This window comes from Malurus melanocephalus, unplaced genomic scaffold (assembly GCF_030028575.1).
Source record: "Malurus melanocephalus ecotype Western Australia unplaced genomic scaffold, MMel_1.1 scaffold_87, whole genome shotgun sequence".
Taxonomy (NCBI): domain Eukaryota; kingdom Metazoa; phylum Chordata; class Aves; order Passeriformes; family Maluridae; genus Malurus; species Malurus melanocephalus.
The window spans coordinates 1248300-1265344 of NW_026623319.1; the positions used below are offsets into that span (position 1 = coordinate 1248300).

The following is a 17045-nucleotide window of genomic DNA, read 5'->3' on the forward strand; positions in this document are numbered from 1 at the left end:
TGAAATAGTATTCTTTTGTTTTAGGTGTAACAATGAAAACGAATGGTGCCAGATCCATGAAAATATCATCCGCAAATCCAGCACCAAATACACAGCCCCCAGCTCCAACTATGGTAAGTATTTCCTTGTGCTTGTGTGGCAGAACAACAGCTGAGCATCTCCTTTAGGAAACTGCTGATTATTTTTAGCAGAGTTCACTGAGATGTGAGGTTTTCCTTTCGTAGCTAATGACAGATAAATAGGGAAAGTAAATCCTGTCTTATCTGTTTACCTCATGTAATGATGTCTGTAGTTGCTAATTCAGAGATATCACTGCTCTCCCATTCCAAATGAACCAGCTGATGGGATACAGTTCAGGTTCATTACAGCTAGTTCTGCATTCATTACCAAGTGCCTGAATCATGGTGATGTCCAAATACTGAATTTGTCTTAATTTCACTTGTTTGCATATTGAGATACTATAGTGGAATATGCAGTGCAGACATTAAGCACAACAATAAATGAATAAAACATTTTTCAGGTTTGGTATTTTACTGTGCGTAAAGCTGGTTTCCATCCCTGCTGCTCCTCCTGTGACCATKAAAGTTATCCACTAGTTATCTTTAAAAGATTTTCCTGAATTGTTTAAAACTTTGAAAGCTTGGGCAAAATGTCTGAACTTCCAAATTCACTCCAGTCCTTTGATGCTTGAATTCTTTTAGTTTATTTTCATTGGTTTGTTTTTAATAGTAAACAAGGATATAAAATGAACAGGTTTTCATGTAAGTGGCAGAAATGGTCAAGACTGATTTCTAATGAACATGTGTCTCTTGTGTGCTGTGAAACCTTCTGTACACACAGACACCCTCGGACGTGGTATTGAAAGGGGTTGGATTTTTCCYGTGGTTTCAAAGCCTGTGTTTTCCCTGCAGTGCTCTCCTGCCTACTCAGCTGGGCAGTTGCAAGTCTGTGTTTTGGCAGCTTTTGAGTACATACATGCTGACTGTCCAGCTGGCTGGTTGGCCTCCCTTCTCCTTCATTTTAAGGCTTTATGCTCATTTTTTTCATCCCAACGCCCAGTATTCATTAAATTTATACGAGCTTCATGTAATCCGGATATCTACTTATTTGCCAAATTTGGCTGAAGCCAAACAACAGGCTTGAAAATTATTTCAAGGGGAGAAGGCAGGAAGTGGGTGGGAGGTACACGATACTCCTGGTTTTGTTCCCCTGGTAACTGGTCTGACAAAATGGTGACTAAATATTGGTCACAAAGCCCAGATATGGAGCTTAGGGAAGAGCACAACTTTGGATGGCTCATGCAAAAGCGTGCATCCAAGGCAGGGTTTGATTTGGTATGTGTTGTTCTGGGCAGTGAACAGAGAGACAAAGAGCTCTTGACYCAACTGACACTGAAGAAGATAAAGAATGTGGGAAATGGCTCAGTGAAGGTAATTCTTATGGCTCTGTGGAGCTGCTGGTTTGTGCTCAGCAGCTGAGACTGGACTTGAATTGCTGAACTCAGTCCTGGTATTTTTTGGTATGGTAATGCTGGACTTCATTATTTTACCAATACACTCTCCTGTTTTGTAAATTAAAAGCAACAGAAAACAGCTGGACTGAGATTAAGTGTGTAATTATTCCTAGTCCAGCTGTTCAGCTGATACATGAACAACAGGGCTGGTTGCTGAAGTCAGTTTGGCCAGTTGGTACTCCTGAAACATGTTGAGGAACTGCTGGGAATTTCATTAAAATTAGCATCCCCCTATGAAGCAGTTAAATAAACAAGTGGAACAGGATACACTTTGAGATTTAATTGTTTTCATTGTATTTAGCAGGATTAAAGGCACTTTGCAGATGTTCTAGAGCTTTGTGTGGTTGATGGTGGCAACCACAGCCAGAAGTGGCATTGCTCATACATGTGTTATAACCTGCTACATGTGAGGAATAGAAATAATGAAAGYACTTCCTGTAGCTTGGGACGTGTCTGCAAAATTAAGTGTTCTGATTCTTAGGARTGGTATTTTAATRTAATTCTGTGCTCTTAACTRATCCCTYACAACAGTTTTGGTTCYTCCWTTTCAATTTTCAATTACTCCAAGGRAGAAAAGAACTCTGTGTTTAGATGTTGTATTCAATTAATTATGGAGCAAAACATTAGTTTACCTGCATGCTTTGTACACACAGAATCTAATTCTTAGGTCAGAAATAATGAACCTCTTTGGTTTTTTTCCAGGACTTATAATATCTCTTCAGCTTCTTCGTGGTGACATGGAGCAGATCCGACGGGAAAACCCCATGATCTTTAACAGAGGYGTTTCTGTCACCAGGAAGCTGGGATTTCCTGATGTGATAATGCCAGGTAAACAGAGCAGCTCCAAGCTGGAAATACTGAGCATTCTTTTCTCAGACTCTCCCACTCAAGTGCAACTGGGATGGGCACTTTATTTGAGTGAGATTTGTAATAGGGTTGCCTTCTTTATCAGTAAATGCCAGATTTGGGGGGGGCAAATGCTAAAACACTGTCAGCAGCAGACATTATAGTGACAGAAGGTGTTCAAATCACATGGATAGAAGGGGATCTGGAAAGGTTGCTCTGATAGTCCCATGACCCCTGCCAGTTAGTAATCCCTCTTGTGTGCCTTGTATCTCTGCATAGAGATGTTTCTTTTTAATTGCATGACATTTCTTCTTCCTAACAATCCAGATCCTGGGGAAAAAAAGCATTTCCACTTRGCATCCTTGATGTTTTTGAGTTTGTGTGATCCTTTTGTAAGGAGAAGTAGAGAAGGTGCAGATGTGGTCAGATTTTCCCTTTGGCCTCACAGAGCACCTGGTCCATGCAATGTCTTGGCTGCAGCACTGCTGTGCTTCCTCTGCTCCTTATCTGTGGAGCAGCWGCTGGGGAAGCTCTAGAATAGTCAGGAGTTCATTTAGGGAAGAATCCAGAATGTGGCCAGTCATGCAACATAAAACCTGGTGTTACACTGCCWTGACTTTTGCAGTGTGGTAAGAAATGGGTTTGCTAATTAGTAGCATTTGGGCTATTACCTCATTGCTACAATAAGCAAGCCCAGGGATGACTTCACAGACGTGGGAAATTTTATGAAAGCATAATAGGAAAAATATCAGATTTTATTAYTCAAAAGGCCGCAGTGACACATCAGTATCAGAAGTAGTTGTAGCCTCATTATGGAAGCTCTTCAAAAACAATAAAATAGGGAGTAGGTGGRAAGCACTTCTAGAAACTCAAGTCCAAGGATTTGGAACAACATGTGTTTATTTACTAATGAGCTTGAGAATGGTGGTAACAGAGCAGCAGAGRATGTGGGCTATAAAAACAATTTTAAATTTTGGCTTTTAGTGACCTTATAGCAATTCCAGGCAATAAAATACAGAAAAGATGAATTAGTGCAGGTTGATGTACAGACACAGCAGCTGCAAGGTGCTCTGCTGACATTGAGATCACAGCTGGATGTGTCGCATTTGCACACCTGTGTAAGGGAATTGATCCCCCACAGGAACTGCTTGATCCTCCATTTCTGTGGATGGAGCTGTGCCTCAGGTGCTTCAGACCACGGAAGCTGAAGGAACAGCTTTGTGTCCTCAGTGTACCCCTGAGTAGTTGTTTTCATTTTCCAGGCCCTGGCCCCTCTGTGAAGTGCACAGTGTGCCCTGTATTTGCTGCTGTGGGCCAGAGCAAACAGATCAGCAGTGTTCACACAGAAAGTATTCCTGCCCTAAGCTTTTAAAATTCTCTKTTCATTGCAGCTAATTCAAATTTCCAGATTTTTTTTTTTTGTGAGAATCACAGTTCTTGGAGAAAACACTGGGGTTTTATGATAATCTATTTGGAATTGGACTCATATATACACATATAGATATATCTGCTCAAAATGCTGATTGATAGAAATAAATGTTTGCAAGGACCACCATTCTGCTATTAAATGCTTCCTGCCTCTCTAGAGGAACTGAGCACAGAACTTCTCCTTGATTCCAGGGGTGCTACAAGAGGTTTTCATATATACAGTTTAGATGCAAAGCTTTAGGCATTATAAGACTGAGGCTTCTATTTGTGAGGAGGGCAGTTCGTACATGTCTGTAAACATCAGGTAAGAAAAGAAAAACAGTTGTAGAAGTATGAGTGGACTTCCACTGTAATTATAAATGAGGACATTGCAGAGTAGAGAAGAGAGAGATAGTCATGAATGGGTTCTAAACAAAGGCTTTCACCATCAATAATCAAATCTCTGGAAAATGAGATTGAAATGTAATGGAACTCCACTGATGCAGCAAACAGTGTTCACTCTAATTACTAATGGGGGGGGGGCGGGTTTGACTAAAATCAAAGTATGTTTGTATACTCAAGTGACAGCAGATATTTGCCTCGGTTGGGATCTGAGTTTGGGGTTTGAGTTTGCCTCACATCCAGGACAGAACATTTGGGTTGTGTTGCCTGTCAGGTGGATTAGCCAAGCTACATGACCAAGGAATGTCAATCAATTGATTTTGTGCTGATGTTGTTACAACCAGGATCAAATGTTCTTCCTTCTTTTTATGAGCGTTGTCTAAAGTTGGAAGATAATTCATTGGGGACACACAAGACAGAAAAAACCAAAAGCCCCCAACCAAACCAAACTGAARCCTGTCATGCACCATGGCAGTTCTCAACCTTGTCTGCTGCTTCAATAGTCTTTGTTAAACTACCTCTTCTTTGCTTTGCTTCGGAAYTGTTTGTCATTAAACACAGAGTTTCTTCTTCCAGAAAAGAGCATAAAAAGTTCATGACTTGTATTTTGCAGGTGGATGCAGATTTTTCAAGTCAGTGTTGTTTAAAAATGTTTTTTATGAATTAATTAATAAAGGCTACATCACCTGGTACTGTTAAAATATGCAGTGATTGTGCTGAACCAAGAAATCTATTTAAAAAAAAGTAAATAGCTCTAGCATTTCAACTTTCTTTCTTTCGTCATAAGTTTGAATGTTTTTATTTTCTTTTTTAACAGGAAATCCCTTCACATATGCACATCTTAACTATCAAAATTCTGTAGCTGTGTCTTGTTACACAGTTTTCCTGTCCTATTCAGTTKTCTAAACTGTAGCATTAGCTCCCCATGTGAAACCTTGCTCTGTCCCTCAGATATGATCAGCATCAGGGTAGCATCATTAAGAAACAAAGTGAAACTGCTCTTTATGGGCTTATATCCTGTATGGTTATGCAGAACAAGCTTAATATTCTACAAAACAACCCTTCCTGCCTTCTTTTGTAAAGATAAAATGTTCTTTGTTTCCTACTGTGTTGTGATCTAACAAGAGCATCATAAAGACTTCAGTTATCTTTTTTGGCAAAATCAGAAGRGATTCAGTCAAACCAGCCTTCTGAAGAAGTTATGGTGCCGCTTGGTTCATTTGTTGTTTGGCTTTTTTATTCCTTTTCTAAATTGCTCCTGGGTTTAAGGCCATGTGTCTGATGGTGCCAATTTTACCTTTCCCAGAGCTGAGCAGTGARGCCTGTGCTGCTCCTTGGGGATTGCAGCTGGGTTTGTGCAGGACTTGCTGAGCGGGAATCTGTTGCATAGGCTTGGTGTTTGTCAGTCCCCCAAGGACATCCCTCCCCTTGCCCATGTGCTGATAAGTATTCTGTCTTTTCCTTTGATCCTCTGATGAAAAGTGCATGCTTCATCTCTGACTCGTGAGTGATGTTTCTTTCTCTTTTTTCTCTCTCCTTGTCTTAATTTCCTGGCTTCTCTCCTGTTCCTTTCCCTTTATTCTCTCCCCTTTGTTTCTGATGCAGAGATGAAGATTGTTGGGTGTAAGTTTCTGCTTTTCTGTGTAATGTCTGCTTATTGCTTGCTTTTTTTTCCATTTTCATATCTTCCATGGAATGTTGGGATTGGTAAAAAGAGCAAATCATAACATCACAGGGAAACTCTGGTAACAGGAAGGTGGAGACTTTGTCTCTTCTTATCACAGGRTTTCAGGCAAATTTAGTAGTTGTGACAGGTGAATCTGTGAGAAACAGGTGAGAAACATCTCAGCATTTGTCCAGTCAGTGAGTGCAAAGTTATGGAAAAACACATGAAGAAAAGGACATGGAAAAATCCATCAGCCATTCTCAGAATGTTCATGGCAAGAGGGTTAATGAGACCAAAAGACATAATTATGTAATAGTTGCCACCAAAAAGTGTCCACAGGGAGAACAAAAAGTATTATTGTCATAAATAAAGTTGTGGAAATGGAAAGTTGGAGGAGACAAAAAGCATTAAAAAACAACTTCCTACTACTGAAAGGCAGCTATTCCAGGGAAATCACTGCATTTTAAAAAGGCATTGTATAAATTCTTTTCTATACATAGAAGCCAAACAATGGGTAGCAAATAACCTAATAATATTGCTTGTCCCTTTTCCCACAACACAGAAACAATTGTGTTCTGCTCAGTGAAAGCTGGAGAGGCACCTGGAGTTAAACTTGCATAATGTTTTCTTTAGAGAAAAAAAAAAGTTAATTTAATTTGCCATACAGGCAGTAGATAAAAGCTTTTTTCCCCTTGCTGCTGTAATACCGCTCACAATTATGTTAATAGTTGCTCACTGTAACTATTTCAAGAATATAGGCCTTAAAAACAGCTTGCTGCCTGGCTGGTGCAGGGGCAGAGACAAGAGCTGCTGGAATGGATGGAATGGGATCCCCAGGGTGTGGGATTGTGCCAGGAATACAGTGGGAATACAGAGGGGCTTCACCGGGCTGTCAAAAGGGATGGCACTGTTAAAGCCAGGGCAAATCCCACAGTGGGAGGATGAGGTCGGGAACAGGTGCCCCAGGAGCAGCCAAAACCAGGATGGSGCACTGGAGACCCTTCCCACTGAGCCTTGGCCAGTTTGTCCATGTCCCTTTGGTTTGGAACAGTGATGTGACGAGCACAAAGCTGCTTCTGTCAGCCTCAGCTGTGCTGAAATCCTGTCCTTCACGAGTAGCTGTGTGTTTGCACTGGGAGGCAGCCCCAGCTGAGGCTGGAGTTTGGTGTTGGAGATCAGGGACCCATCCCTGGCCCCCTCCAAAGCTGCAGTTTCCAGGGAAGAGCCGTCCCCCAAGGGAATGTCCGGGATAACCTGAGGCTCTCACCCCGGGAGCAGAGCAGTTCCCCCTGCAAAGAGCTGGAACAAATACAGCCAGAACATGTGGTGCCACTGCACATGAATGGAAATCCTCTACACTTTATACTTCAAAGCTTCTCCTTGCTGGCCCAAGTCCTCAGTTTGARCTGCTGGAACTTGGCTCAGGTCAGTGGGGTGGTGCTGACTGGCTCTGGTTGTTATTTATAGATGGAGCAGAAATGCAYGGGTTTGTTTWTTCTTCAGAAGCCATTGTAGAAGATACTCCAATTGCCCCTGTTGCCCATTCAGTCTTCTGTGAARTGCCACTGTTTCTGAAGAGATGCTAAACCCAGGGGTGTTAGAGTCCAGCAGACAGTGCATCACAGTGTGAGACCTTCAGTGAATCGGACCAGCTCAGCAATTTGATAAATACAGACCTAAACACTTAGATTTAGATTTTTTTTTCCCTTGGCTGCCTAAAGACTAAACTTTCTGTTTAAAAATCCAATATTCTCTGGATAAATTGCTGTTTTACTAAGTTGGAACTAGAGCTACATGCAGACTGCTGCCACTTTTCCCCACCTTACAGGGGTATATTACATGTCCTTTACAGGTCCACAAAGTTGCAAAACATTGACAACTCAGAAAAAAAATTGTTAGAATTGATTTATCAGAAATTTCTCTCCTATAGGAAYTTATGTGAGTTATGTACCCTTTTTTGACACAGTATTCTCGTGCACAAAACAGCGACTATTCCTGTTCTCAGTGTCCAAAATCTTTAGGAACCCTGAATAAAAGGGGTTAGATTGAATGCAGACAGTTCCTGTAAAATGTTACTGGTCTACAGTTCAAATAACTGGTCAGTCTTCCAGCAGAAAACCTACACACTCTGTTAGGGTAAACTCTCATTTATTCTTCTGGAGACCAGACAAGGAATGGCTGTGGGGCTGCTTCAGGTTATTAAGTGTTGAAAATGATAAATTACTATTTGGAAGTCTTCCAGTACATTCCTTTACACTGCAAATGTAAAATCAATATTTGGCTCATGTAGCCTTTTCCACCACTCCTTTTTGCCCCCATTGCCATTTGAATCAGTTTCAAGTGATAGGAGAAAGGATTTCCTTTCAATAGAAGTGAACCTCCCCAAGCTATAATTTATGATTTATAATTAAAACAACTGTACAWTTGATATTGTGCTTTGTAAATAGGTTAAAACAGACAAACAAAACAAAACTCCAGTAAAGGTGAAGAGAGTTGATAAAAAAAGAGCCCCATAACACATCAGATTTTTTTTTTTTATATTATTGTGGAAAATACTGCTTTTCAAGGCATTTGGTATGGAATTAATGTCAGTAGCCATGTATACAAAAAGTGCATGGATTGTGCTAAAAAGCAGTTTACTTCTGTTTTTGACTGAAAAGCAATTGTAGAGAGATGGACTTTGAAACAAATACCACTGTGCAAACTCTTGTGAGGTTTTCAGCTCATCTTTGACAGCCATCCAGCAGAGACCTCAGCTTAAACTGACATCAGCAGGCTTTGCTCTATAAATACCCATGGCCCACTGGCCTTGTAGCACTTCTTATTCCTGTTCTGATGATGGGAGGCCACAGCTCACCCAGTTTTTCTCTTGTTCTGCTGTTTGGGAAGGCCTGAGGCCTCTGTGGTCCAGGCTGAGGTACCACCCTGGTTTTCCCTCAAAATGCAGCATTTGCTGTCACAAGCACAGGGCTGTTTGTGCAGTCGTTTGCATGAACAGTCTGATGTCCTAAACTCTGTTTATGATGGAATTAATATGGGCAAAGCCCTGTCTGCCCAGATTTCTGCCTCGGCACGCTGCTGTCACTCGGTGTTAGGGCTGCCACGGCCACTCCTGGTGCTGCTGATGCCCCTTTGCTTGGTCCCGTGCCAGCTCCCCTCGTGCCCAGCTCCCCTCGTGCCCAGCTCCACGTGGGCTCAGTGTTCTCTCTGGCCCTGCACACTCAGAGCACACATTGTAATAAACCATGCTCAAGCATTTTACTGGCTTCTGTGCAGCCCTCTGAGCTATGAGAGCTCAAAACCCCCAAAACCAYAAGCAAATGGAGAAAAAAAACAGGCTTGTGAGGCCTCAGGTCCAGTGATATATCGGGAAAAGGAGATTGCTCCTCATAGGAAGGTGATTTTCACCCAAATAATCATCATACCTGATGATGACACAGGTATACTTCCTGTGTCTGTTATATGTAGTGACCTTTTCTACTTTTTTAAGATCCAATGGACTATTTTTACAAGAGAAGATGCACCACTATATTTCACTGTAATATTTTTTCCCATCTTTTTCCTTAATCTTTATGCAAATCCACTGGTTTTAAGATCCCTCTCCACCCCACCCCAAAGGCTTTTTTTTTTTTAATTAGTGCAGTAATATCCCTCCTGTTAAGCTTARTAGTAGATAAGATGCTATATATAACCAAATGCTGCCTTTAATTTAGGCTGAAAAATTATTTGCTGTCTGACATTGGGCTTTGTGTAGCCAGACTGCCTTCCAGAAAAGAGGTCATAAGTAGGGAGCTCCAAAATGCTAATTAGAGTGAGTACAATTAATTTGTATTAAGAYTTATAGCATACAAATTGAAACTTTTTTCCTAATTGTACAAACAATTGAGAAAAAGGGATGGAGTCTGTTAAGCAGGAGAATTTTCAAAACAAAAGGGCCAACTTAAACCATATTTTGTGCTGAGTTTTGTATTTCCTTGATATCTCTATAGTCAGGATAGAGRTAGCTCTGCTTGGTTTTGAACCCCAAGATAATTTTCGTATTGAGGGCTGTGGATTGTTGCATTTGATGGCTGTGCTTTGATAAGCAAAAGCAGATGGAACAGCCGAGGTTTTTCACCAGGCTCTTGCTGTCATCTTTTCCCTGTTAATGAGCCCTGGCAGCTCAGCCTCTGGCTGGGAGGTGTTCCCAGCACTCAACCCGCAGGAGAAGGAGGCTCCTGGACAAAGGAGCACATTTTGCTCACAGATTCCCATTCCCAGAGAGCTCCTAGCGGGAAGCACTGACTGTCAGCCACAGAGCTGCCTTTTCCATGCTGAAAGAGTTGTACTTATCTCCAGAAATAAAACTGAAAGTAAAGGCAGATCTGAAAGCTTCTATTGTTTGTCCCTACAGTAGATTAAGGAACCAATTCTGTGGGGTCATAGACTTCAGGAAGATTTGAAGCGCTGCTTTGAGAGATACAAAAGGATGTCCCTCAGTGCCTGAAAGCAAATGCTGCCTTATTTCATTGTGCTTCTGATTAATATACAGATTTAACTGCAGCAGCTTCTCCAGGTGGAAGAAGTCAGATATTGAAGGAGYCTCTGCTTTGCTGGATAACCATTCCATTACTTCGTTATTTAGTGTCTTGAGGCTGATCAACAAAATACTTACCTTGAAAGAGTTTGAACTTTCATTTTAATTTTTTTTTGTATTTTTATATATTGCCCTTCAGTATGTTTGTCTTTCTGGCAAGTTGAAAAAAAAGAAGTGTTAAATGTGAACCCTCATGAAATTATGACAGTAACTAAATCTTACAGAAAAATAGGTGTTACCTGCTGTCCTTTTGATATAGGCCTTAGAACTGACCACATTAGTTTTGAAAGCAGTTTTCCAAATCAGATTCTAAACTAAAACCAAACCAAGTGAGGTAGAGTCTGTGAAATTCAGGATAACAAGATGCTGAGACACARGCACTTCTATTTCTGAATACAGTAATTTGGTCTGAAAGCTCCTGAAAATGACGTAGTGAGAAGCTGGCAAGTGTCCATACTGCCTGCTTTCATATAGCCATGCATATGGATACCAGAGGCCAGCCAGAAATCTAGCAAAAATTGCATTTATAATTCCTTCTTAATCYGTCTGAACTGAATTGCGACCAGGTTTCCAAAAGCTAAGGATGTTTTGTCAGGCTTAGCCTGACACTTCAGCTCAGCTAACAAGGCAAAGTATAGGAGTAAGAGATCTTTATCCCTTCACCACTTACACAATTAAATGCAGTATTGATTCTGAGTTCCCATTATTAAAGGCATTACTAACAATGGTCTGATTTTATGCACTGATATGAAACTGTTCATCCTTATTAACAATTAACTTGCTGCTTGGAATGATTTGGGCATCAGCCATGGTCCTGCAGAACACAGAACACGATTTGCAGAATGGATCTGGGACGGCCTCAGTGTCCCCTGTGGAATTTAAGTTGTGGCTCTGCTCTGTCCCTGTAGGTGACATCCGGAATGACCTTTATCTGACCCTGGAGAAGGGGGACTTTGAAAGAGGTGGGAAAAGTGTGCAGAAGAACATCGAGGTGACCATGTACGTGCTCTATGCGGACGGGGAAATCCTGAAGGTAAGTGCTCCTTTCCCTGAGARCCTCCGGGGCTGCCTGCAGGATCATCTTCTCGTGGTCCTGAGCTTCAGATCCAAGGGAAAAGATAAAATAAAACTAGCTCTCTTTTTTTTCTTTCTGTTGTGAAGTTTGTAAGCTCTATGTTACGATGAAGGAAGTGGTCAGTCATAAATCTGAAAAGGTTTGGAGCCCTTCCCTTATGTGGGAATAGAAGACTTGGAGAAAATACTTATAAACTGAAAAGCCTGTGTGATTTCCAAATGTCATGTCAGTGGCTAAAGTAAAAAAATTTAGTCACTGTAATCAGAACTCAGGAGTATATGGCACATCTAAAATTAAATAATGTGTGTCATACAACACGATGAAATGTGATTCCGAGGGAGACTTTCAAATCTGAGTTGTTGACTTACAGTACTGAATGTAGTTTTGGAAAATAGCTTTGAATAAAATTTCACCCTGGGTTGGCTCCATTCCATCTGGGGCTAGGGATTGTTTATGTTTGGTGTTTTACTTTCTCTGTTCTTTTTTTTTTTTTTATTGAAGAGAAGAAGGTGGGTGGAARGTTGTGAAAATAGGGAAGTAAACAGGAAATACTTCAGCATGAGCAGCTATCAGAAATAACTTCCCCTCTCTTTTCTTGTCCCTCCATTGCAAGAAAATGGGCTTTGTAGACATTACTGTGGAGAATCTAAACACCTGAAAGTGTTTCTGTATGAAACACATTGCCACAGTCTTCTGGTTTTAATTGAAAGAACTTCTATTACTACAACTGTTTGTGGGTTCATTAAAAGTAAAGTATATTTCTTGTAAGGAACTGGTTTGGGCTCAGAGCTGCTGCAGGAAGATCACAGTTCTTTTCTGTTTAACTGCACTAAGCTTTTCAAACTGAGTGGCAAATTTTTAATCAGTTGATTTCACASAGTCTTCTGAGGACCAGAGACATCCCTCAAACTGCAATATCAGCACCTTTAAATGCTAATGTACATAACAGTGGCCCATTATACTGTAACTGTATTGGCCATAATGGCACCAATTATACTGGTGGCTAATGATTACATATAAAAGTCAGATAATTTCTAGACATTATCAGGATTAACTTCAGTATTTTGGTTGGAATGATCATTCACAGAGATGAAGTTGGTTTTTCCTTGTCTTTCATGGCCTTTCTGGAGCAGAGCTGCCAACAGAAATGGTGTGTGCAGTCACACAGGACAGGGGGAAATGGCCAGGGTTTTCATCTGATATCAGAGTAAAACCCCTGAACTTTTCCCAACCAGCAGCACAATCCAAATATGAATTGTGGCTTTGTGAAGCCTTTAGCAGAACCACGCATAACATTAATGAGAATGTTCTCAGATCCTCACTGCTGCTGAGTGTATCTTGATCCAGAAACAGTCTTATCGAAAGAAGTGAAATTACTTCCATCATGTAGTRCTGTTCAAARTGAAAATGAGTATTTCTCTTTCAAAATGGTCTTACTCAATTGTTACTATCTTTCAATATAGTCTGAAAAATAAAAAAAWAAAAATCCSTTGACACATTTCTCACTTATTTCTTCYTTCTGTTCCAGTAGCAGGAATAGCCTATGAATTGCAAGGCACACCTTTAACAATGAAAATTTCCTGGTAGTTTTCCTAGTTTAGCTTCCCTTCCCTGCCGCTACCCTCTAATTCACCTGCATATTTGGGTCTCAGGGTCACCATGTCTCTGAAGATCAGTTTGATGTTTGTATTTTGCAGATTACAATTCAGAATAAAGATTTGCCAGTCTGTCCTCCTCAGACTACAGATTGTAGTATAACTGCATGGGAACTAGGCTAACAACCAGAAAGAGAGATCATTCATTTATTTGAAGTTCATAGCATGAAACTGCATTCAGTGACTGGCCATCTGCCCAGAGCAGGTGGCTTTGTGAGGGGACAAAAAAAACTTACATTAAAATTTGAATTTTTACTGTACCTTGTAGAGGAAATAGAAATACTGTTTTGTTTCTTCCTAAGAGCATAATGCAGAATGAGATTTTRGAATGACTGCATTGAAGCCCAACCAGTTACCCTTGCTACAAATAGCACTGGGATCTTAGAGTTGTTCTGGGGTGCAGTACTGGCACTGTGCTCTGATAACCTGTTGATATTTGCAACATTTAATTCTTGTTGCTGTGTTAAAAATGGGGGGTTGTAGCTCATCCCATGTGGTTGCTGAGGATTATTTGAGAGGACTGAGTTGTGTGAGTTTAGCCTTCAGTCCAGCAGTTTGGATCAAAGCCTTTGCAATGAGTCTCTACCCAGATGAGTTCTTGCATTGAATCCCAGAATTCCAGAGAGCTTTTTTTTTTTTTTYCTTTTGGGCTCCTTCACARATTCTTAACTTTCTCAAAGCCAGCAAATTATTGCCAGACRTTGAACTAATTGGGTCTGGTTAATGGGATTCTCTTGATTACAGATTTTAAAAAATCAACATTGGAGATAGAATTTAGGGATGCCCTGGGGAAATGACCAGTAGTTCTCCTTGTCATCATACCATTCCATGGGAGGTGTTTTTACATCAGAATTTATATTGCATGTGTTATTCTGGGTCTGCTTGCTTCTGTTTCTTCCTGGATTCATTTTCCGTGGAGATGCTAAAAGTGAAGAATCTCTAAGCTGTCTTTTTTCTGCATGGTTTTATGAGATGTTGTATCTTTTGGATCTCTTTGTCAGTGCTGGGTCTAGAGCATGATATATTAAAAAAAAAATGTGTTTCCTGCTCTATCCCTTCACTACAAAGGACSTTTTATTGTCCTTATTTCAGGTCTTCAATATTATCCTATTTCCCTTCATTTGTAGTCTGAGGATTTTTTTATTTGCTGAACAATATCAGTTCATGTTTCTYTCCACRWGTACTTTGTGAATGCATAGATTGGRCAAGATCTCTGAGTTTGTTATATCTGAGGGCAGAAATGTAGATTCATTATGTTTTTAGGTGATGAGTATTACACAGAAATTCATTGCTTACCACTGAGGAAGTAACTTGATCAGAATTTTCTGGAATACTTTGGGAGGCTGGATGGTTGTTTTGAAAGATGAACATTTGTAACGAGCTTGGGAAGGTCATTTACCACTTCTGAACTGAGATACTGAAGCAGCAATCTAGTTAAAGGATCTTTTCAGGCAGGACTAATTTTACAAGTGATGGTCCTATTATGTTGTGTTTTTTGGACTCAATGTTATATATCTGAACTTAAGGGTTTATTGTATCTATTCTGTGCTTGAGGAAAACTTAGYTTAAATAATAACTTAAGATACTGAAATTCTTCTGGTGTCATAGGTCTTCTAGTTCACCCTCTGACCCAAAACAGAGTTTCAAGATCTCCTAAAAAATTTCACATTTCCTTGTGTCTGAATTTCTGCTTCTGACTCCTCTTTTATGTTTACAGAAAGATATGAATTATATAAAGGTTATCAGTGGGTAATAAAGTGACTCACGGGTGGTGATGTGATGTCTTTAATGTTGGATTGTTCTCTCCTGTGCCAGGACTGCATCAGCCTGGGCTCGGGAGAGCCGAGCAGGAGTGCCTACCACTCCTTTGTGCTGTACCACAACAACAGCCCTCGCTGGGGGGAGATCATCAAGCTGCCCATCCCCATCGACAGATTCCGGGGCTCCCACCTGCGCTTCGAGTTCCGCCACTGCTCCAGTGAGTGCCTGCCCTCCGCAGGGCAAACCCTGAGAGCCCCGGCTCTCTCCGTTGCCAATTGAAATCTGCAGGAGGCTGGCACTGGGTGGAAAGCAGGAAAGAGGGGCCGATGTAAACACAGTGAAGGGACACTGCTAACCAGCCTTTTGCTGGATTTATCAAACAGTGCATTAAAAACATGGTGAACGATCAGTGCAGGGCAAAGCACTTTGTAGATGTTTGTCCCTGCTGTTCTTTTGTTGTGTTTTTCCATCAACTGTTTTCTTTGCAGGATAAACAGTTTATATTTTGCTATGTTTGGCATGGCTGTGTTTGATTTGAAGCTTGTCAGTCCTTTACATAGAATTAGAAAAARGAAATTAGAATTAGAAAAGTTGTTTGTTCTGTAAGCTGCTTGTTTTCTTTAGGCATGTGGAGAAGTTGGTGAGTAATCTTGTATTTATTGACATACAGAGTATATACAAATGCAATTCCTTCTTTCTATCTCTTGCTGCAGCAAAAGACAAGGGAGAAAAGAAGCTCTTTGGTTTTGCATTCACCCCGTTGATGAGAGATGATGGCACGACCTTGTCAGATGATATCCACGAGCTTTATGTTTATAAGGTACCAGTTCTCTGCAGACTTTTCACTGCTCGTCTCTGCTTCATTMCTTAAAAGAGTAATGGTCATTACATTATCCTTTTCCCCCCTTATTAGAAGTGTGTGAGGAACAGATTAATAATACTATCAAAATTTTATACATTCAAAATCACATGGTTTGGATAGAGCCTTCTATTCTAGGTTCAGCTCACCTTTTCCATCCAGATGATGATGATTTATCTGCTGTTAATCCCATATATTTTGACTTCAAACACGCTGGTGTTCATGAGCATTCAGCACTTCTGCCAGCCTAAGGCATTGCTCTGTGCCTTTGTAAGATGACATTGTGCTGGACTCAGATGCCTCACGTTGCAGTGCCACAGCTTGGCAGCCCTGCAGCRAGAGATTTGGGCTTTGGGGTTTTTCCTTCCTGCTGATTCACCTGGGTTTATTCCTCCAGTACAATTTTCAGACAGCAGCACTAAGTTTACAGTTGGAAGATCTGGTGAGTTCTGACAAGGCAGTGGTTGGAGAGCACTCYGTAGAGCTGGGTCTGTTCTGGCCATGCCCAGGCCCCAAGGTGGTTAAGCACAGCTTTTCCTTAAAAGTGTTGGTGTGCACCCACAAAAATCCCAACACAAGCACGGTTGGGCAGCTGCTGGCAGGCTGTGGGCTTGTGGGATGAGATGGACAAGGTGCAAGCCCATCCCTTGTGCTGTCCCACAGTGTGACGAGAACAGCACGTTCAACAACCACGCGCTCTACCTGGGGCTGCCCTGCTGCAAGGAGGATTACAACGGCTGCCCCAACATCCCCTCCAGCCTCATCTTCCAGCGCAGCACCAAAGAGACCTTCTCAGTCTCCACACAGCTCTCTTCTACCAAACTGACCCAGAATGGTGAGTAGCTCATCCCTCAGACCTGCCCAAGGCAGCAGGAATTAGGAAAGAGAACAGAAAATACCACTGTTAGCACTTCGACACAATCCAAAGTTTGTCTTGTTTAGTTTTTACAGAGTAGCTAAGTAAATAAGATTTTTTTTTTAACAGTAACGCCCCAAAGCAGAGGCAGACAGGAGTGGATTGTCCACAGTGCAGTGTGAAGTCRCACAAGGAAAAATGCAGCCTTTAATAATTTTTAAGCACTTTACCATTCCTCCATTCGTTTCTCTGTTAGCAGTATTGATTCACTCCATATTTTCCTTCTTGTTTTCCATTATATATATGTGTGTGTGTATATATATGTACATATATGTCATTTCCCAAGAATGTGAACTGCAACACGAGATGAAGTGCAATGAGATGAATCCCTGGTGGGTCTGGGGTTGCCATTTTTCCCTCYGTGTGTGG

General features: G+C 41.1%; 1 protein-coding gene across 7 annotated transcripts in view; it reads left to right on the top strand.

Annotated features, from left to right (window-relative positions):
* The window catches only part of DOCK3 (dedicator of cytokinesis 3), a 181046-nt gene that overhangs the window by 101111 nt on the left and 62890 nt on the right, over nucleotides 1-17045 (top strand). For all 7 annotated transcript variants that reach the window (XM_057368019.1, XM_057368022.1, XM_057368020.1 and 4 more), the window contains exons 13-18: nucleotides 25-113; nucleotides 2216-2341; nucleotides 11319-11443; nucleotides 14956-15118; nucleotides 15615-15721; nucleotides 16424-16595. In XM_057368019.1, the coding sequence (XP_057224002.1) occupies nucleotides 25-113; nucleotides 2216-2341; nucleotides 11319-11443; nucleotides 14956-15118; nucleotides 15615-15721; nucleotides 16424-16595 (782 nt within the window). The remainder of the gene's footprint in view (nucleotides 1-24; nucleotides 114-2215; nucleotides 2342-11318; nucleotides 11444-14955; nucleotides 15119-15614; nucleotides 15722-16423; nucleotides 16596-17045) is intronic.